Source organism: Ovis canadensis, chromosome 9 (assembly GCF_042477335.2).
Source record: "Ovis canadensis isolate MfBH-ARS-UI-01 breed Bighorn chromosome 9, ARS-UI_OviCan_v2, whole genome shotgun sequence".
Taxonomy (NCBI): domain Eukaryota; kingdom Metazoa; phylum Chordata; class Mammalia; order Artiodactyla; family Bovidae; genus Ovis; species Ovis canadensis.
This window is the reverse complement of record NC_091253.1, coordinates 92,199,431-92,222,528: the sequence shown is the minus strand read 5'-3', so window position 1 is coordinate 92,222,528 and position 23,098 is coordinate 92,199,431. Positions and strand designations below refer to the sequence as shown.

The 23,098-nt window shown below is 39.8% G+C and overlaps 1 protein-coding gene and 1 non-coding gene across 10 annotated transcripts in view; both read left to right on the top strand.

The window, feature by feature from the left end:
- The window catches only part of NDUFAF6 (NADH:ubiquinone oxidoreductase complex assembly factor 6), a 44,286-nt gene extending 21,667 nt beyond the window's left edge, over positions 1–22,619 (top strand). For 7 of the 9 annotated variants that reach the window (XM_070292515.1, XM_069600580.1, XM_070292512.1 and 4 more), the window contains 6 exons: positions 1,464–1,520; positions 5,774–5,876; positions 7,579–7,712; positions 8,308–8,409; positions 12,283–12,339; positions 21,362–22,619. In XM_070292515.1, coding sequence (XP_070148616.1) covers positions 1,464–1,520; positions 5,774–5,876; positions 7,579–7,712; positions 8,308–8,409; positions 12,283–12,339; positions 21,362–21,490 — 582 coding nt within the window. In that variant the 3' untranslated portion in view covers positions 21,491–22,619. Of the gene's footprint in view, positions 1–1,463; positions 1,521–5,773; positions 5,877–7,578; positions 7,713–8,307; positions 8,410–12,282; positions 12,989–21,361 lie in introns of all 9 variants that reach the window. The other 2 variants (XR_011259072.1, XM_069600582.1) reach the window with 2 other exon arrangements.
- On the top strand, positions 9,015–9,149 carry LOC138446378 (small nucleolar RNA SNORA14). Its single transcript, XR_011259311.1, has one exon. It is a non-coding gene; the product is annotated as a small nucleolar RNA SNORA14 (small nucleolar RNA).
- Positions 22,620–23,098: the final 479 nt, after the last annotated feature.

Here is a 23,098-nt window from a genome sequence, read left to right as displayed (position 1 = left end):
AACATTTCCATAGCTTTTCTTTGTCTTCTGTGACATTGACATTTTTGAAGTGTATAACATCTTTTTTTTTGTAGTAGAACATTCCTCATTTCGGATTTGTCTAATGTTTCCTCCTGCTTAGATGGTTCAGGTTATGCGCCCTTGGCCAGAATACTGCATCGGTGATGTCACATCTGGAGACACATTCTGTCCATCTGTCCTTTATTGCATTGTTCATTTTCATTAACATTCAAGATGTTGCCCGGTTCTCCCAATGTGTAGTCTACTGTATAATTAGAATTTCCCTTGCAGCTAATCAGGTTTAAGACAATGCAAATATCCTGCTCCTCATCCTGTGAAACGTAACATTCACTGATGGTTCTTATCCAGTCTTTACTATTATGATTACAGAACGATAATGTCCCGACTCTAATGCTCTGTTCACATTTACCACGTGGCACACTACTATAAGCAGCTGCTCTCACTCTCCTACATTATTTATTTATTTAACTATTGGTATAAACTCCTGAATTTCTTGTTTTTCCCAGTACTTTATAAATCATTGCTTGCATGCATGCTCATTCTTTTAGTTGTGTCCAACTCTTTGAGACCCTATGGACTGTGGCCCACCAAGTTCCTCTGTCTATAGAATTTCCCAAGCAAGAATACTGGTGTGGGTTGCCATTTCCTCCTCCAGGGGATCTTCCTGGCCCAGGGAATGAACCCACTTCTCTTATTTCTCCTACATTGGCAGGCAGATTATACCTCATTACTGTACTCAATTATTTGGTGTTCATATAGTCCCATATTTGGACAATGAGAGTCCCTTCAAAATGGCTTATATGTCCTAACATGCCTTTTTTTTTTTTTTCACTTTCTATTTTCTGGCACAATAAAATGGTTTAGGATCCTCTTGAATCTCCCTTGTTCCAGCTCTGGAATCCCCCTTTTTAGAGTCTGTTTCCTTGGATGGAAATGGTATTAGAGACCAGAATCTAAGCACTAAGTGTGCTCTTTCTTAATGGAGTGTCTTTACTTGTAAGGTAACACTGTACCCTACAGATTATTTTCTTTGGAGCTGTATTAGCCTTTTCTATTTTATAAAGTGGTTATTTTCATTAAATAGGGTCTTCATTTTATGGGAGAAAAGTTTGTAATAAGCATAGAAGTCGAGGCATACCACGGAGAGAAGCTTGCTCAGCTTAATTCTTGTTTTTTTGTTTGTTTTGAAAGTGGATTCACTAGTTACTAATAGTATAAGGAAAAGAGTAGTGAAAAAGTTTTGGATATATTATCTTTACTTGGAAATGTTTTAAAATGTTTTCTAGGGACATTTTCTTTTTCCCTAGGTTTTTAACATTGCTGTCTGGTGATGAATTATTACAGATGTTCCCTGGCCTGGTTTTGTATTTGGTTTATGTTATTCAGGTCTACAGAAGTCATTTGTAGTACTTTCCAAAAACTTAAAACTTTTTTTTTTTTAGGCTGTCAGAAGACATAATCTGACTAAAAGATGGCTTATGAAAATCATTGATGAAAGAGTAAGTTGCAATTGCTCAAGTCTTGTGTTTTCTCCTCTTTTAATCCTTATGCTAATTCTTCAGGGAAGAAATGTTTTAATAAGTATGTCAATATTTTGGAGGAAGGAGACTTTTAGAGAACTATGCCATTTTATCTGTTCTCCATCACTGCATGCCGCCTCCCTCAGCTCCCACCCCTGTGCCTGGAGACAGACAGGCAAACGGGTGTCCAGGCAGAGGCATGTGCGTGCATATCATGCTCTGCTATCTTGGTGTTTTTTAAAAAATAGAAAATGTTCAGACTTACATAAAAATAGAGAAAATAGTGTAATATACTTTCATGTATCCGTCACCTAGCTTTAATAGTTATAAACCCATGCCCAGTGTTATTTCATTTATTTTCTACCAGCTTCCCTCACTAAACCCTATTCGATTATTTTAAAGTAAACCCCAGACATGTTATCATTTGATCTGTAAATAAAATGTGTATAAAACAGATAATCAACAAGGACCTATTGTATAGCACGGGAAACTCAGTTCTGTAATAACCTAAATGGGAAAAGAATCTGAAGAATAGACGTAAGTATATGTATAACTGAATCACTTTGCTGTGTACCTGAAACTGACAAAACATTGTAAATCAACTCCAATATAAAATAAAAATTGAAATGAAGAGGCTTGTGTAAAATATAACTATAATATGATAATCAGACCTTAAAAAGTATGGATAATTCCCTAATTTCATCAAAACTAGAATAGTTGTACACATATCATTATATTCATCCAGTGCTTGAAGCTGTGTCCAAATAGAGTGAATAAATAAAGTCTGATGGTTCTAGCAAATAGAATCTTACACTTAGAACTAAGTTCTAGTTCCAACCAGGCTTGCAGATTGCTGGATGGCTGGGACTGATCTGTGTGATCTTTCCGACACATTGTTGGCTGAGTGTCCTTGATCTAATATTTGTCATACACTGTTGTCATGAAAATGTAAGTTTACTTAGTTTATTTGGATAAAATCTGTTAATAACCATAGGCTACAGTAGTAATAATATAAGCCAAAATGAGATAATGACTTTTACATTTTAAAATTCTCAGTTGGCTTATAAAATTAATTAGTATGAGGAAAGTATGTTTTTCAGATATCTTCTGTTTTTATGATGTAAGAAAATGTGAGAACTCAAGACAGATAATGGAAAATCTCTCTTTTTTTATGAAAAAACAAAACAGTTTTTCCATTGTTTAATGGAGAATGACATTTGGCATTTGCATAGAAGGATATATAAAAGTAAAAGATTGGATCAGTATTCATGCATTGATCTATAGATTCAATGCAGTCCCTTGAAAAATTCCAGCTGCTTGTTTTTTTCGTTTTTTTTGCAGAAATTGACAAGTTGATCCTAAAATTCATGTGGAAATGCAGGGAACCCAAAGTCATCAAAAGAATCTTAGAAAAGAAGAATAAAGTTGAAGGACTCATTTCCCAATTTTGAGACTTGACCACAATGTTACAGTAATCAAACTGTAGCATTGGCCTTCCTTAGACATATTGATTAATATGTATTGATCATATAAATCACATATATTGGCATGGAATAGAATTGAGAGTTCAGAAGTAAACCTATATATTGATAGTCTACTGATTTTTGACAAGGGTGTGAAGATAATTCAGTGGGGGAAAGAACAGCCTTTTCAGCAAACAGTGCTGGGACAACTAGATATCCACATGCAAAAGAATGATTTTGGTTTCCTGCCTCATTCCATATATAGAAACTAACCCAAAATGGATATAAATGTAAGTTAAAACTGTAAAATTGTTAGGAGGAAACATAGGCATAAATCTTTTAAAGTTTATATTGGGCAGTGATTTCTTAGATATGATACAAAAGCACAAGCATTAAAATTAAAAAGTAGATAATTGGACTTCATCAAAATTTAAAAGGTTCAGGAAAACAAAAAGACAATCCACAGAATGGGAGAAAATACTTATCAGTTATATATACGATAAGGGACTATTGTCTAGAATATATAAAGAACATATAACTGAACAATTAAAAAAAGGAATCCAATTTAAAGATTTGGATAAACATTTCTTTTAAAAAGATACATAAGTAAGAAACCCCTGAAAAGCTAGGGAGATGGGAATCAAAGCAACAATGAAGGGGCTTCCCTGATGGCTCAGGGGTGAAGAATCTGCCTGCCAGTGCAGGAGACAGGTTGGATCCCTGGGCTGGGAAGAGCCCGCCTGCTGCAGAGCAGCTCAGCCTGTACACCATGACTGTTGGGCCTGTGCTCAAGCCCGTAAGCTGCAGCTACCAAGCCCACGTGTTGTCACTGCTGAGGGCCACGTGCCCCAGAGCCGGTGGTCCACAACAAGAGAAGCCCGCACACTGCAGCTGGAGAGCAGTCCCCACTCCCTGCAACCAGAGAAAAGCCAGCACACCACAAATAAATAAATAAAAATTTTAAAAAAGCAAGCCACAATACGATACTACTTCATACCCATTGGGATGGCTCCAGTAAAGAATGAACAATAGTTAAGTGCTGGTGAGGATATGGAGATACTGGGACCCTTTGTACAATGCTGATGGAAAAGTGAAATGGTGCAGCTGTTTGGAAAAACTGGCAGATTCTTCAGAAAGTTAAACATAGAGTTATCATAGATCCGGCAATTTCACTCCTAGGTTGATAAGAGAAATGAAAACGTGTCTTCACAAAACTTGTACACAAATGTTCATAGCAGCATTATTCATAATAGTCCAAAAGTGAGAATGCCTCAGAGTCTATGAATGAGTGAATAAACATATGATGGAATATTATATATATTTTCTTCACTTAAAAGGGATGAGATACTAATAGATTTGCCAACATGGGTGAACCTTGAAAATACGCTAATTGAAAGAAGCCAGATACAAAATGCCACATATCGTATCACTGTACTGTTATAAAATGTTTGCAGTGGACAAATCCATGGAGACAGAAAGTGCATTAGTGGTTTGTGGCGATCAGGAGACGGGAAAACGGGAAGGGGCAGCTTCATAGATACAGGATTCTTTCTGAGGTGATGAGAACATTCTGGAATTAGATAGGGGTAATGTTGCACAACTTTGGAATTTACTACAAGCGTGAAACTGTATACTTCAGAAGATTTTATGGTGTGTGAATTGTTTCAGGTTTTTTTTTTTTTTTTTAATGTGAAAGATCTGGAGGATATTTTTTCCCCCGGGATTCATTGCTGGTGCCAGTTTCTCCTAGTTTTAAAACAGGAGGAAGGGGTAGAGGAATAATATTATTTTGGCCACGCAGACTTTCTAAATGTATTATAAAGGTTGCTAGATGTGCTTGTTCTAAGATTGACGTTTTTCTGTTTCTTGAGTATAGTGTATTCTGGTAATCAACCATTACTTTATGGAATATTACTGTGGAATAGTGCAGTAATGTCTGAGATGCTTAATTAAATAGGCGCTCAGTTAAGTAATTTTCTCCATGATATCTTAGACTTTGTTATTGTTTGGTGGCTAAGTCACATCCAACTCTCTTGGGACTCCATGGTAGACCACGAGGCTCCTTTGTCCATGGGCTTTCCCAGGCAAGAATTCTAGAGTGAGTTGCCATTTCCTTCTTCAGAGAATCTTCCCAACCCAGGGATCAAACCTGTGACTTTTTCATTGGCATGCAGGTTCTTTACCGCTGAGCCATCAGGGAAGCCCCCACCTTACACTTTGTTGTTGTTCAGTCATCCAGTTGAGTCCGACTCTTTGCCACCCCGTGCGCTGCAGCACACCAGGCCTCCCTGTCCCTCGTCATCTCCCAAAGTTTGCCCAAGTTCATGTCCATTGCATCAGCGATGCCATCCAACCATCTCATCCCATGATGCCCCCTTCTGTCCTTAGTCTTTCCCGGCATCAGGGACTTTTCCAGGGAGTCAGCTGAAGGAGGAAATTGTAAACCATTACAGTATTCTTGCTGTGAGAACCTCATAAACTGTATAAAAAGACCTTACACTTTAGAAGCAAGTAAAAATTAAGCCAGCCCCACGTCCATGGTGATTTGTGCATTGAGATTATTCCTGAGGTATTATTTTGAGGGGTAATTTGTAAGTAGTGAACATGTAGGACTTTAATATTTTAATTTTATTTTTTATCATTTTATTGTGTAATAGTTCATACCAATAGTTTTAATTATTTAATAGTCATTTCTTTAGGGGAAAAATTGTGCCTTTTTAAAATAAGTTATTACCCATTCATCAAACAAATAAAGCATTTTGTTTGTAGGAAAAAAATTTGGATGACAAAGCATATCGTAATATCCAGGAACTAGAAAATTATGCTGAAAATACACAGAGTTCTCTTCTTTATCTAATACTAGAAATATTGGGTAAGTTTTTTTTCTTTTCTATTTTATACTTAAAGAAAATACTTTTTTTAATTGAAGTATAGTTGATCTACATCATTATGTTAATTTCAGGTATTCAGGAAAGTGATTCAGTTATGTATATACTTTTTTTTTTTCAGATTCTTTTTCACTGTAGTTATTACAAGATACTGAATATAGTTCCCTGTGCTAAGTCCTTGTTGTTTATTCCATATATAATGATGAGCATCTGTCAGTCCCATGCCCCTAATTTATCCCTCCCACTCCTTTCCCGTTTGGTAACCGTCAGTTTCTTTTCTAAGTCTGTGAGTCTGTTTCTGTTTTGTAAAGCAGTTCATTTGTATTATCTTTTAGATTCCACATGTGAGTGGAGTTATATAACATTTGTCTTTGTCTGATTTACGTTACTCAGTGTGCTAATCCCTAGTCCGTCCATGTTGCTGCAGATGGCACATGTCATTCTTTTATGGCTGAGTCATATCCCATTGCCTGTGGGCACCACGCCTTCTTACTCTGTTCATCTGCGGATGGACAGTTAGGTTGTTTCTATGTCTTGGCTATTGTAAATAGTGTTGCTGTGAATATTGGGGTGTATATATCTTTTCAAATGAGAGTTTTCATCTTTTTCTGGATATATGCCCAGGCATAAACTTGCTGGATCATATGGTAACTCTGTTATTAGTTTTTTAAGGAACCTCCATGCTGTTAACATAACACCTTTTATACTTCAGTCTTTCTTAATTTGACAGTCTAACCAGTTTAACGTTAAAATTTTTCTTTGCACCAACTACAAAAGACTAGATTTTCTTTTTCTTTCGAGGTAGAAAGGAAATATAATACATACCTTTCTTTGGAATGGAATGCAAACTAATGAAAATACCCAGATTCTCGTAAAAGTACTTAAGCTACCTCTTGCTATAATTAATAATCTGGTAATTACAGATGATTTTACTTTTTTATGCAACCCTTACTGTTTGGAAGACCTATGACCTGACTCATTTCTTCTTTGTCAATAATACTTTCCCATGTTTAAGACAAAAGTTGAAGAAACAAAACTCTGTAAGTTTTTATGAGATTTTTCTTAAAAAAAAAAAAACAAAACCCCAAACTATGGAGTTGAGATGTTTTTGCTCCTTTGCCTCTATTCTAAATTGGTGAGGGCTTATTGTCATGAGGATTGTAATGGAATTATTTGGAGCAAGGACAATACCATCCATTTGAAGAAAGCAGTATGTCTTTATGTCAGCCTAAAAGAATAATACAAGTCCGTACCCAATTTCCCAGGCCTGTTCTGCCTGCCCATTCAGTGACATGTTTGCCAACGCAGTGAAAGGAGGGAGCAAAGAGCAGGAAGTTTGTTAAGCATATACTTAAAATGAGGTCATATGGAAATTGCACTGAGGAGAAGAAATGCAAGACTTGCAGTGTTTTCCACAAGAGCTGATTAAAATTCCAAATGTGTTCTTGGTATGCTGTTGTCTAAGGAAACTTCTATTTAAAAGTTGACGTTCAGAAACCTGTTACTGGTAAATGATCAGCTTGTCTTTGTGCCCAGTTTTGCTCACATAAATCCTGTTTTTCAGATATGAAGCACAGGATAAACACCTTTTACATGTTAAGGTGATTTCCCTATGCTGCTTGTATTGACTTGTTACGCATTTGAAGAGAAAAGAGCAGCCTAATTGTTAGATTTCTGAAATCACAGGCATAAAGGATCTTCATGCAGACCATGCTGCCAGTCACATTGGGAAAGCACAAGGCATTGTCACTTGCTTGAGAGCCACACCCTATCACGGTAGCAGAAGAAGGGTGTTCCTTCCCATGGACATTTGTATGCTGGTAAGGCTGTTACTTGTACTCCTAATTATTTACCTTAAGAATATGGGGAAGGACATTCTCTTCTTGGTTCTTTAGTCTGTTCTAGTAACTTCTTTGAAACACATGCTTATTGCATTTTTGCTCCAGAATTACCAAGTCAGAGTTTTATCAGTCAGGCATTTTAGGTCGTGGTGGAGCTGTGTGTAAGAAGGTCCAGAGAACCTCACTTGGTGTAGCCTCATTCCCTTCTAAGCAATTACATAATTATTCCTAGTGTTCACCTTAGCCTGTTCTTTTATTTTAAAGGAGGAAGTAATCCTTAAGAAAAATTACTGTTTATGAGAACCTTTGTTTTCTGGATGAGGTTCATTATTGTCTGTTTTAAATTTCTTATCTATTTGTTTATTTTGTTCCAGGTACTACTGTTGTTACTTAGCATCTTGTTGCATATTCTTCTAGGAGAGCCAGTGTGTTTGTGTGTGACGTACATGTAGCTGTATTTTAAAAACCATAAGAGGCATTTTACTGTACATATTGTTCTGTCACTTGTCGTCTTGAGCTGAATTAGTTTTAAGTGTGCTTTGATTCCTAACGTAACGTGCATTTTCCTATGTAGCATGGTGTTTCACAAGAGGATTTTCTACGGAAGAGTCAAGATAGGAATGTGAGAGATGTGGTATATGACGTTGCCAGCCAGGCACACTTGCACCTAAAGCACGTAAGTAGCCTCCTTTGGCCAAATCATTTAGGAAACCATCATTTCTAGCCGTGGCTACTCCTAATGGTTGGTTGTAGCGTTTTCTGTTTAACAATGTGTATCCATTGCTCACTGAAATCCCAGCAAATGTATCTCAGGGACTATTGTAAACTTTTCCCACTTTTTAAAAATCCCCCTTTTTCCTCCTCAGCTTCCTCCATGAGGCTCCCCTGGGACCCGTCCGCTCACTGTTTCTCTGTCTCTCAGGCGAGAGTGTGTCTTCCTGCCTGGTCAAGGCTGATGCCTCTCCTCTTCCGCCCTTCCAGAACCTTCCCTCCTCAGCAGTTCCCAGCTGGTGTTTTCAGCTGGCCTCTCTGACAACTTGCCCCGTTCATCTTCTAGTTTGTTGCTGCTGTTTCTGTTGAGCAGCCTGTGGGGCCCTTCTGTTTCTTGCTTTTCCCTCCCAGCTAACCTTTTTGGAATACACGTTCTTGTGTTTGTACCTCAAGGCCCTCACCACTGTGACCCTGTTCACCGGGCTATATTTGGCTTCCATCCTGCATACTCTAATAATCATCTCTAGTAAGTCATTTCCTATTGCCACATTTGAAAGGGTGTCTGATTTATTGCATTCTTAAACCCTCTTGGTAGCTTCAACCTGATTGCTTCCAGGATATGAGTGAATGCCACAGGAATTGCAGGGGAGTCCAAAAGGCTGTGCCTGTCCTGTGGCTCAGTCTCATTTCATACCTGTGACATCTCCTAAGAGGTTGGTAAGAGGGAAATGTGTCACCGAAACCATGGTGGTCTTTGAATCTTGCAGGTGTACTCATTCGCAGTATACAATGTAAGAGCAAATCTGTTGCAGCAAGTATTTTTGTAACTTATCTAGTTTGCTCAGTCAAAATAGTTTCTGAAATTAAAACTTCCACTTAAGTTATTAAAGCCCAGAAAATTCAAAGAAGTGATTCTCATATTTAATACTTTGTGGTTGTTCAGTTGCTCAGTAGTGTCCGACTCTGCAACCCTGTGGACTACAGCCCGCTAGGCTTCCCTGTCCTTCACTATCTCCTGGAGATCACTCAGGCTCATGTCCATTGAGTGGGTGATGCCATCCAACCATCTCGTCCTCTGCCATCCCCTTCTCTTGTCTTCAGTCTTTCCCAGCATCAGGTCTTTTCCAGTGGTCAGTTCTTTGCATCAGATGTCAAAGTATTGGGAGTTTCAGCTTCAGCATCAGTTCTTCCAGTGAATATTCAGGGTTAATTTCCTTTAGGATTGACTCGTTTGATCTCCTTGCAGTCCAAGGGACTCTCAAGAGTCTTCTCCAACACCCCAGTCAAAAGCATCAATTCTCTGGCTTGGTCCAATTCTCACATCCGTACATGACTACTGGAAAAACCACAACTTTGATTATATGGATCTTTGTTGGCAAAGTAATGTCTCCGCTTTTTAGTGTGCTATCTAGGTTTAATACTTACCAATTAATTTAATACTTACCAACTAATTCAGCCATAATAAGTCATTAAAAAATAAAGTGTGTCTGATTTAGGGAGGGTAGATGCTTTATATGTATGTATGTGAATGTATATACATACATGCTGCTGCTGTTGCTAAGTCGCCTCAGTCGTGTCCGATCCTGTGTGACCCCATAGATGGCAGCCCATCAGGCTCCACCGTTCCTGGGATTCTCCAGGTAAGAACACTGGAGCAGATTGCCATTTGCTTCTCCATTGCATGAAAGTGAAAAGTGAAAGTGAAGTCTCTCAGTCGTGTCCGACTCTAAGTGACCGCATGGACTACTGCCCACCAGGCTCCTTCGTCCATGGGATTTTCCAGGCAAGAGTACTGGAGTGGGGTGCCATTGCCTTCTCCATGGGATCTTCCTGACCCAGGCATTGAACCCGGATCTCCCGCATTCCAGGCAAACGCTTAACCTCTGAGCCACCAGGGAAGCCCATATATGCATATAACGAGCTTCCCCAGTGGCTCAGCAGAAGAGAATTCACCTGTGATGCAGGAGATGCGGATTCAATCCCTGGCTCGGAAAATCCCCTAGAGGAGGGCATGGCAACCCACTCTGGTATTCTTGCCTGAAAAATTCTATGGACAGAGGAGCCCGGTGGGTATAGTCCATGGAGTCGCAATGAGTTGGACACGACTGCAGCGACTGAGCACAGCACCTGGCACACACGGAACAGAGGAAGAAGCAACTAGACTTGATCACTGATTGGATTGTAGCAGGGCCAGGAGCAGGAAAGTCCAGGGTTCCATGAAGTTCAACTATAGATCGTGCTGGTGCCAGTCAGAGACTGCAGTAGAAAAGCAGTGGTGTGCTGGCTGCTGATCAGTAGTCTTCCGGGCATCACTGAATTTAAGGGGATTCGAGGGCATTTAAGGCAGTGGGCCAGAATGCAGATTGCAGGGTGACAGCTGTAAGAGGAGGTCAGAACTGGAGACACAGCCCGGGTAGTCACCCAGATGGGAGGCTTAGGGTTAAAGCTCCAGGTGTGGATGTGCCGTTGTCCAAAGAGAGTGTATATCTAGGCAGGAAGGCCGAAGGCCGAACCTTGAACCCACCTCCAGTTCTCAGGTAGGAAGAGAAAGGGCCGTTTATTAGGAAAAAGGAGAACTCGGAGTCAGTGTGCTGGACACCTAAGGGAGGAGCAGATTCCAAGAATGGGAAATACTAAAGTCCTGCATTCCTCAGAGAGATTGAAGAGAAAAGAAGGATGCTGATCAGTAAACTGAATGATCTCGAAGAGAGCAGTTTTAGTAGATGGAGTAAAACCGGAGTACACCAATGAAAATAGATTTTAAACATTTTAAGTTTAGAAATTTTGAAATTTTCTTTAGAATATTATGAAATCATTGTCAATAAACCTATTCTTTAAATAAATAAATAAATAAATAAAACTGGAGTACAGTGGGTTGAGAAATGAGTCAGGGAGTAGAAGCAGTTTCTGACGATGTAAACAGAGGTCTGTAGACAGAAGTGGGCTTGGGGAGGTGGAGGGTGGGCATTACTCCAGGTGGGTCGAGGCTTTGTAGTCCAGGGCATTAGGGAACTGGGTTGGATAGGTAAGATTAGTTTTGAGATGCGGAGGCCTTTGAATTCTAAGATGAGTAGTTGAGACATGATCTATCAGGGAGTTAATTTACAGTTAAACAGTGACTTCATGACATTAATTTGGCTAATTGTGTGACAGGAATTAACAGTAGGGGAACACAGATGCAGGAAGCATGGCTGGGAGGGTCTTATAGTCATCTAGACAAGAGAGGCTGACGTCCAGGCTGGGGAGGTGCTGGGACTGATCTGCAGATACAGTCGACCCTTGTACAACCACAGGGCTTAGGGTGCCAGCCCTCCACGCAGTTGAAGATCCACATATCATGTGCAGGTGGCCTTCTGTATCCAGGGTTCCTCTGTGTGTGGTGGGGGGCAATGGTGGTCCAAGTTGTGGCAGCTGGAAATACCAAAACCCATGTCAGAAAGAATAGAATTCTTGGGACTTCCTGGTGGTCCAGTCACTAAAACTCCATGTTCCCAATGCAAGGGTCCTGGGTTCGGCCCCTGGTCAAGGAACTAGGTCCCACACACTGCAACTGAAAATGCTGCGTGCCGTAGGTAACACCTGGCAGAGGCAGAGGAAATACATAATTTTGTTTTAAAGAAGAATAGAATTCTTAATATAGTGCCTTTTCCTGATTTCTTTAGGTTTGGCAAGTTAATCTCAACCAGCAGGAGATAACTGTTTTCTTGTTTTCAAGAAAGGCCCTGGCTGTGCTGTTTGGAACTGCTGGTGTTGCTTTGTGTTCACTTTCAGAGGGAGAGGGTTAATTTCCAGAAATACTTGTCTTTCAAACCAGTTTTCCTTTGTCTTCCCTTTTTAGGCTAGGTCCTTCCACAGAAGTGTTCCTGTGAAAGCATTTCCTGCTTTTCTCCAGACTGTAAGTAGCTTAACAGAGTAAGTTGTTTAATTATTAAAGCAGATGTGTATAGCTTTTTTTCTTTTTTTTAAATAAGGTTTCCAGTGCAGTTCTTTAGTCTCTAGTATTTGTTTTTGTTTTCGTCCCTTAGGGTAGGTTTTGTTGGTTAACATTCTGCTCTCGGTGAAGGTCATGCCTGTGTTCCCCAGAGGCAGGTGGGTGGAATTGTCATCAGTGCTGACTGCAGCCGCACCGCACTGCTTTGAACTTGCTTTGTCACTTACTGTGGAACAAGTTCCTGAATCATTATGTCCCTCAGTTTACTCATAGGTGAAATGGGAGTCACAGGAGAAGCCACCTCATGGGAGTGTTAGGCTGCTTCTAGCCATATAAGTCGGAGAAGGCGGTAGCACCCCACTCCAGTCCTCTTGCCTGGAAAATCCATGGACGGAGGAGCCTGGTGGGCTGCAGTCCATGGGGTCGCTAAGAGTCAGACACGACTGAGCGACTTCCCTTTCACTTTTCACTTTCATGCACTGGAGAAGGAAATGGCAGCCCACTCCAGTGTTCTTGCCTGGAGAATCCCAGGGATGGGGGAGCCTGGTGGGCTGCCGTCTCTGGGGTCGCACAGAGTCGGACATGACTGAAGCGACTTAGCAGCAGCAGCCATGTAAGTATGACTTAATGGTGTACTTGTTAATTTTTTTCTCAGTAGTGGCCATAATGTAGCCCTGGCTCCTGAAAGTGCAGTGCTGAGCTGGCTGCATCAGAATCATCTCGGAAAGCCTCTTCAAAGATACTGATTCCTGGGGGTCTTCTTACTAAGACTCAGACTCTTGGGGTTGTGGGGTGTGCATTCCGAAGAGGATTTGTGATGATTTTTATTTTTTTAATTACCCAGGTGATTGTGATGTGTAGCCAGGTTCAGGAACCATTGTTGTAAAATACATTAAAAAATGAGACTAACTTCTGGTTAGTAGCACCTATTATGGGAAACAGATTCTGAGCCAGATCATCTCATACATTATTCTTCAGTGTGGTTACTTCAATTTATAGACCAAGGTTCAAAGATTTGTGATGTTTGAAAATGGAAAACTCAAGCTTTGTCTACAGTACCAGACATACCTTCTACCTTTCTCCCTATGTTCAAAGATTCACTTCTGTCCCTTGACATCTTTTGTCCTAGGTCTCAGATCTGAGTGTTTGAAATCATTTCGTTTCTTTACTGAGTTTACTTATTGTGAAAGTAATGCATTAATATTTTAGATGTTCATATAACAAGAGGCATAAGAAGAAGTTGGAATCTTTTCTCAATTCCATCCTTTCCAGAGATAATGTCTGTTCATCTTTTCGGACTTTTTATATTCATATAATTACATGTGTATTTTTGGTATAAATGAGATGTCGAGCCTCTCTTTCTATGTCAACACGTTCTAAATCACCATTTTTAATTGTTATTTATTCGATCATTTGGTGATGTACCATCACCTGTTTTGACTTATAAGCCCCAAGAAGGTTAAAGACTGTTTTGTTCACTTTTGTGGAAAAAAAGGTTGTTCTCAACTCTGGTTGTTTGTCAGAATCACTTGGAACTTTTAAAAGAAAACAATGTTGGACTTATCTCTAAACCAACTAAATCAGTGTCTAAGAGGTGGGGTCTAGGCATTGATACCACTTACAAGTTCCCCCAGAAATCGTGAAGTGCAGCTAGGCCAAGAACCAGTCTCTTGGGCTGGTGGCGTGGTCCCTGGGCTGGCAGTACCTGCCTGGGGTCCTGTTGGAAATGCAGATTTGGGGGTGCACCGCAGACCTAATGGATCAGAGAGACTCCTGGGGCTGGAGCCCAGTTCTCAGTTTCCAAACTGTGCGAGGAGAAAGTGGCGGGACTGCATGACAGTCCCAGGGAGCTGCTGCTGTCCTATTCCTCATTCCAGCCAGGGCACGTCTCACCCCATGTGCTTTGTGTGTGGGGCATCTGTTAGTTCCTTTCTTCAACGAAAAGGTTCTGCTGATTAAAAATGACTTGAAAACAAGGGACACATACAGACTGAAAGTGAAGGGCTGGAAAAAGATATACCACGCGAATAGAGACCAAAAGAAAGCAGGAGTGGCAATACTCATATCCGATAAAATAGACTTTAAAACAAAGGCTGTGAAAAGAGACAAAGAAGGCCACTACATAATGATCAAAGGAACAATCCAAGAAGAAGATATAACAATTATAAATATATATGCACCCAATATAGGAGCACCACAATATGTAAGACAAATGCTAACAAGTATGAAAGGGGAAATCAACAATAACACAATAATAGTGGGAGACTTTAATACCCCACTCACACCTATGGACAGATCAACTAAACAGAAAATTAACAAAGAAACACAAACTTTAAATGATACGTTAGATCAGTTAGACCTAATTGATATCTATAGGACATTTCACCCCAAAACAACGAATTTCACCTTTTTTTCAAGTGCTCATGGAACCTTCTCCAGGATAGATCACATCCTGGGCCATAAATCTAAACTTGATAAATTCAAAAAAATCGAAATCATTCCAAGCATCTTTTCTGACCATAATGCATTAAGATTAGATCTCAATTACAGGAGAAAAACTATTAAAGATTCCAACATATGGAGGTTGAACAACACGCTTCTGAATAACCAACAAATCACAGAAGAAATCAAAAAAGAAATCAAAATATGCATAGAAACTAATGAAAATGAAAACACAACAACCCAAAACCTGTGGGACACTATAAAAGCAGTGCTAAGAGGAAAGTTCATAGCAATACAGGCATACCTCAAGAAACAAGAAAAAAGTCAAATAAATAACCTAACTCTACAACTAAAGCAACTAGAAAAGGAAGAGTTGGAGAACCCCAGAGTTAGTAGAAGGAAAGAAATCTTAAAAATTAGGGCAGAAATAAATGCAAAAGAAACAAAAGAGACCATAGCAAAAATCAACAAAGCCAAAAGCTGATTCTTTGAAAGGATAAATAAAATTGACAGACCATTAGCCAGACTCATCAAGAAGCAAAGAGAGAAAAATCAAATCAATAAAATTAGAAATGAAAATGGAGAGATCACAACAGACAACACAGAAATACAAAGGATCATAAGAGACTACTATCAGCAGTTGTATGCCAATAAAATGGACAACGTGGAAGAAATGGACAAATTCTTAGAAAAGTACAATTTTCCAAAACTGAACCAGGAAGAAATAGAAAATCTTAACAGACCCATCACAAGCACGGAAATTGATACTGTAATCAGAAATCTTCCAGCAAACAAAAGCCCAGGTCCAGATGGCTTCACAGCTGAATTCTACCAAAAATTTCGAGAAGAGCTAACACCTATCCTACTCAAACTCTTCCAGAAAATTGCAGAGGAAGGGAAACTTCCAAACTCATTCTATGAGGCCACCATCACCCTAATACCAAAACCTGACAAAGATGTCACAAAAAAAGAAAACTACAGGCCAATATCTCTGATGAACATAGATGCAAAAATCCTTAACAAAATTCTAGCAATCAGAATCCAACAACACATTAAAAAGATCATACACCATGACCAAGTGGGCTTTATCCCAGGGATGCAAGGATTCTTCAATATCCGCAAATCAATCAATGTAATTCACCACATTAACAAATTGAAAAATAAAAACCATATGATTATCTCAATAGATGCAGAGAAGGCCTTTGACAAAATTCAACATCCATTTATGATAAAAACTCTCCAGAAAGCAGGAATAGAAGGAACATACCTCAACATAATAAAAGCTATCTATGACAAACCCACAGCAAACATTATCCTCAATGGTGAAAAATTTAAAGCATTTCCCCTAAAGTCAGGAACAAGACAAGGGTGTCCACTTTCACCGCTACTATTCAACATAGTTCTGGAAGTTTTGGCCACAGCAATCAGAGCAGAAAAAGAAATAAAAGGAATCCAAATTGGAAAAGAAGAAGTAAAACTCTCACTGTTTGCAGATGACATGATCCTCTACATGGAAAACCCTAAAGACTCCACCAGAAAATTACTAGAGCTAATCAATGAATATAGTAAAGTTGCAGGATATAAAATCAACACACAGAAATCCCTTGCATTCCTATACACGAATAATGAGAAAGTAGAAAAAGAAATTAAGGAAACAATTCCATTCACCATTGCAATGAAAAGAATAAAATACTTAGGAATATATCTACCTAAAGAAACTAAAGACCTATATATAGAAAACTGTAAAACACTGATGAAAGAAATCAAAGAGGACACTAATAGATGGAGAAATATACCATGTTCATGGATTGGAAGAATCAATATAGTGAAAATGAGTATACTACCCAAAGCAATTTACAAATTCAATGCAATCCCTGTCAAGCTACCAGCCACATTTTTCACAGAACTAGAACAAATAATTTCAAGATTTGTATGGAAATACAAAAAACCTCGAATAGCCAAAGCAATCTTGAGAAAGAAGAATGGAACTGGAGGAATCAACTTGCCTGACTTCAGGCTCTACTACAAAGCCACAGTCATCAAGACAGTATGGTACTGGCACAAAGACAGACATATAGATCAATGGAACAAAATAGAAAGCCCAGAGATAAATCCACACACATATGGACACCTTATCTTTGACAAAGGAGGCAAGAATATACAATGGAGTAAAGACAATCTCTTTAACAAGTGGTGCTGGGAAAACTGGTCAACCACTTGTAAAAGAATGAAACTAGATCACTTTCTAACACCGCACACAAAAATAAACTCAAAATGGATTAAAGATCTAAATGTAAGATCAGAAACTATAAAACTCCTAGAGGAGAACATAGGCAAAACACTCTCCGACATAAATCACAGCAGGATCCTCTATGATCCACCTCCCAGAATTCTGGAAATAAAAGCAAAAATAAACAAATGGGATCTAATTAAAATTAAAAGCTTCTGCACAACAAAGGAAAATATAAGCAAGGTGAAAAGACAGCCTTCTGAATGGGAGAAAATAATAGCAAATGAAGCAACTGACAAACAACTAATCTCAAAAATATACAAGCAACTTATGCAGCTCAACTCCAGAAAAATAAACGACCCAATCAAAAAATGGGCCAAAGAACTAAATAGACATTTCTCCAAAGAAGACATACGGATGGCTAACAAACACATGAAAAGATGCTCAACATCACTCATTATTAGAGAAATGCAAATCAAAACCACAATGAGGTACCACTTCACACCAGTCAGAATGGCTGCGATCCAAAAATCTGCAAGCAATAAATGCTGGAGAGGGTGTGGAGAAAAGGGAACCCTCCTACACTGTTGGTGGGAATGCAAACTAGTACAGCCACTATGGAGAACAGTGTGGAGATTCCTTAAAAAATTGCAAATGGAACTACCGTATGACCCAGCAATCCCACTTCTGGGCATACACACCGAGGAAATCAGAATTGAAAGAGACACATGTACCCCAATGTTCATCGCAGCACTGTTTATAATAGCCAGGACATGGAAACAACCTAGATGTCCATCAGCAGATGAATGGATAAGAAAGCTGTGGTACATATACACAATGGAGTATTACTCAGCCGTTAAAAAGAATTCATTTGAATCAGTTCTGATGAGATGGATGAAACTGGAGCCGATTATACAGAGTGAAGTAAGCCAGAAAGAAAAACACCAATACAGTATACTAACACATATATATGGAATTTAGGAAGATGGCAATGACGACCCTGTATGCAAGACAGGGAAAGAGACACAGATGTGTATAATGGACTTTTGGACTCAGAGGGAGAGGGTGGGATGATTTGGGAGAATGACATTCTAACATGTATACTATCATGTGAATTGAATCACCAGTCTATGTCTGACGCAGGATGCAGCATGCTTGGGGCTGGTGCATGGAGATGACCCAGAAAGATGTTATGGGGAGGGAGGAAGGAGGGGGGTTCATGTTTGGGAATGCATGTAAGAATTAAAGATTTTAAAATTTAAAAAATAAAAAACTAAAAATGACTTGAAAATGACTTGCCCGGGATAGCATATGTTGTTCTCTATAGATGAGGTTTTCAGAAAAGTGAAGTGCTAGTGAAAGTCGCTCAGTCGCGTCCGACTCTTTGCGACCCATGGACTATACAGTCCATGGAATTCTCCAGACTAGAATACTGGAGTGGGTAGCCTTTCCCTTCTCCAGAGGATCTTCCCAACCCAGGGATCAACCCAGGTCTCCTGCTTTGCAGGCAGAATCTTTACCAGCTGAGCCACAAGAGAAGCCCAAGAATACTGGAGTGGGTAAGCCTATCCCTTCTCCAACAGATCTTTCCAACCCAGGAATTGAACTAGGGTCTCCTGCATTGCAGGCGGATTCTTTACCAGCTGAGCTACCAGAGAAGCCCATGGTTTTCAGAAGCTATATTCAGAAATTATAAGATCTTTGAAAATATCACAGTGAATTTGTTACCTTGAACAATTTATTTGCCATTAGCCAGACTTTGCTTCAGAGAGGGCAGTGGCACCCCACTCCAGTACTCTTGCCTGGAAAATCCATGGACAGAGGAGCCTGGTAGGCTGCAGTCCATGGGGTCGCTAAGAGTCGGACGCGACTGAGAGACTTGACTTTCACTTTTTACTTTCATGCCTTGGAGAAGGAAATGGCAACCCACTCCGGTGTTCTTGAGTGGAGAATCCCAGGGATGGGGGAGCCTGGTGGGCTGCCGTCTATGGGGTCACACAGAGTCGGACACGACTGAAGTGACTTAGCAGTAGACTTTGCTTGGTGAAGGAAATGGCAGCCCACTCCAGTATTCTGGCCTGGAGAATTCCATGGACAGAGGTGCCTGGTGGGCTGCAGTCTGTGGGGTCGCAAAGAGTCAGAAACGACTGAGCTAATCACTCACTCACTTACTCAGACTTTGAACCAAATCCTGATTTGTGAATGCTTAGTTGAGCTCTAATTTTGAGGTCTGTTTCATTTGTATTTCAGTGAAATCTCCTGATTATAAAAGTAATATATTATCATAATAGAGATTTGGACAATATAAAAAGAATATTAGAAGAAAATAATTATCATACCATAAATAGCACAGTTCCTGGACCCAGAGATAAAAGCTATTTACTCTGTTCTTTTTTTTTAATGAATTTCTGTGTGCATTTAAAATCACACTTTATATGGTAGTATCCTATTTATCAAGCATTTAACCACATCATTAAAAATATTTATTAATATTTAATGGCCGTATAATTATTTATTATGTACTTGCACCTTAATTTCAGTAACTATTCCTATAATTGGATATTATAAAACTACTAAAATGTATATAATAAAATTCTTAGAGATGAAAAGTTAATCACAATATATTGAATGATTCAAAAAAGCAGGTTACAGTAGAGTCCAGTGGTTGAGAGTCCTCCTTCCAGTTCAGAGGACACACGGGTTTGATCCCTGGTCTAGGAAGATTGAACGTGCTGCAGGGCAGCTAAGCCGGTCACCACAGCTGGAGAAGCCTGCGTGCCACAATGATGATCTCCCACAGCCAAAGAATGAGTCACATATCATTATGAATAATATGAGCTTCTTTCCCCCAAAACAAAGAGAACATGTGAGAGTCCACTAAAATACTTTCAGAGGTTTTTCTTTTATTCTTTTGTAAAGTGTTTTTTATTTGATATCTACAAATGACTATATCTATATATGTGTGCATGTATTGTGAAGCATAACATAATGAATACCCGTGAACTCACTGCTCCATCCAGAAGCTAGAATGTTGCTGTTCCATTGCGCTCATGTGTTTTCCCCATCTCATCCCCTTACTTCTGCCTTCCTCCTCCAGGTAGCTGTCCTGGACTTGGTATTTATTATTCTAAAAATGCTTTTCCCATTTTATATATTCCTAACCAGTAAGTTGCTTAGTTTTTGTTTTTGAGCTTTATAAAAATGGGTCATTTTCTGTTTATTTCTTCTAGGTTACACATACACACACACACACATATACTGTTGCTAAGATTTATCCATATTATTCCATCTAAATACATTTTAATTTCACTGCAGCTTAATGTTTCATCATGTGAACATTTTATTTATCTGTTTCTGTCAAAGAACTTCTGGACTGTTTCCAAGTCTTTTGCAGCTGTGCGCGTTCATGCACATACCTGATGTGTGTATATAAGTTGAGAGATTCCGAAGTAGAGACTGAGTTGATATGTAAACTTATTCGTTGGTAGTGTATGGGAGAAAACCCAGTCCTGTAGACGAGCCCCAGCCAGCTGTGGACACCCAGGTTGTGCCGCAGAACTCCAGGGGGCGCTGTGCGCGTGGGTGAGAGGGCGGTGGGGCCGCTTTGCATTGTGCAGTGCCAAACTAGGTGCTTCTCTGTGTAATAAGAAGTTACTGCAATACGATAAAAATTTACAGATTAGTAACATTGAAAACCATGAAGAGCACTGCCCATCGGCAGTGTCTTCCAACCTGCCCCCCCGCCCCCATCCCAGAGAAAACTTTGCCAAGTTTTGTGTGATGGGGGAGCATGGCGTGACCTCTAAGGGACCTAGGATTGTTTTCCCTGGTTGCAGATTTTCTTCTAACAAGAATATAGAGACTCTGAACTTTTTCACAAAATATTGTTTTAAGCAACTTGGGCTCTGGCTCATGGCACAGTGCATTTCTGTGCAGGGGGCCGGGGGGGGGTGGGGGGGGTGGGTGTTCCTTTCCCTTAATTGAAACACCCCTTTTGTATTCTACAGAATCTAGTAATAAGATCTGCAAATCATTTGTTTTTTACATTTTGACCAGAACACTATAAATTATGATCCGAATTGGCTTGATATTTCTAGTCCTAGCTCTGTGATACAGTTTTACTGGCTTCATAACTTCCAAATGTCTTAGAAGATGTCTTTATTTTCTCTCTCTTAAAAATTCTCATTTACAGTCTTAGCATGCGGAAGACCATCTCAGGAATACTAAAGTAGCCTTAATACCTGCTGGTTTTATTTTTGTTTCTTTAAAAGACTTATTCCATATGATCTGGTGACCCTTATTCTCTTTTTCTAGGTTGCTCTGGAGGACTATTTAAAGAAAATTCAACAAGTGGATTTTGATCTATTCCACCCATCTTTACAGCGGAAGAATCCTTTGCTCCCGTTATCTTTGTATATTCAGTCATGGAGAAAAAGATACTGAAATAATTTCATGGCACTGATATTTATTAGTTTTACGGAAGTATCCTTGATTTAGGGTTCTTGTTTACACACAACAGGAACTACTTAAGGAGGAAATGAATTTATCAGAGGAGTGTGTAGGTCACAGAATGGATGAGAAGTTGCTGTGGGGCCAGGGGGCCAGGATTCTGCCCCCGGCTCGGCCTTGGCAGCAGTGCAGACTTTCCCGGGAGCGGAGCCCGTCCCAGCTGCGCTGAGGTGCAGGCCCTGCTTCTGCCGCCAGAGGGCGGGGCAGTGGCAGCTCCCCTCCCTCTCTCACCGTTGCAGAGGAACCGGGAAGGGGCTGAAGTAGGACTGGGTTTGTGTGCTGAGCAGCCAGACCCCAGGCACCCAGTACAGCTGGGAAATGCGTTTATTTAGGAATCACGAAGAGTGAAGTGAGCATCAGTATTTGAGGCCTTTATATCTCTAACATTTATTCTTTCCCACTCTGTGAAAATTTGTCCATGATGATAAAATAACTTCCTTCTGGTGGCAGGCTCCAGTCCTAATGTGGTTTTAGGTCTGGCTGACTTGAAGGCTTTTACTTTTTTGTTTACCTTACTGCTTTACTCTCTGTCATCGAGCGTTATCATCATGAACAAAACTCTTAACAAAACGTGTGTTAATGTCAATTAAATTAACAAAATTGTGTTAATAATTGATTAAGGGGATATTCCATTTTAAAACACTAGTGGACTAGTTGAGCTTCCCAGTTACAAAGCTCTGTGCCATGTACTTTGACCGGTGTTCTCATCTGATCTTCAAAACTATGAAACAAGGAATGTTTGGGGTAATTAAAGAGTTTTAATTATAAAATACATACTAATTGCAAAAAGCAGAATTGTTTGTGTTGCTCGTAGCTGGCGGATCTGGATTCTGAATGAGGCTCTAGCTCGCAGCCCAGAATGACACCCTGGTTCCTTTTCTTGCGTTTTTAGTGATCTCGTCTCCTGCCCACTCCGCCTCCGTTGTGCCGTTTCTCTGTCCCATCTCAAGTCTGTGGTTTCAGCTATGAATAAGTGCCTGCTTCAATTGTGAATTAATGATGGCTTAAAATATTACATTTTTGCAAATAAAACTCAACACTGAGAGCTGCTTAAGAGCAGGAATACATTGTTTTATTTTTCTTGGGACCCCCCCAGTTCTTAGTATGGCTTCTGATTTAGAGCAAGTGGAGATTAACAAATGTATAAATGAATTAAGATACAGTGCAGTTGTTTATGTTAGTGTATTTATGTATGGATTATACTGATGGTGAAAGAAGATCTTCATACTTAATCCTGAGGCTTTAGAGAGCTAAAAGAGGAAAACCCACGGAAATGGGACACATTTCCTCTTGGAATTCTGAATGGTCCAGAGTTGAAAAGTTCATTGCTGCTGCTGCTGCTGCTAAGTCGCTTCAGTTGTGTCCGCCTCTGTGCGATCCCATAAACGGCAGCCCACCAGGCTCCTCTGTCCCTGGGATTCTCCAGGCAAGAATACTGGAGTGGATTGCCATTTCCTTCTCCAATGCAGGAAAGTGAAAAGTAAAAGTGAAGTCGCTCAGTCGTGTCTGACTCTTAGGACCCCATGGACTGCAGCCTACCAG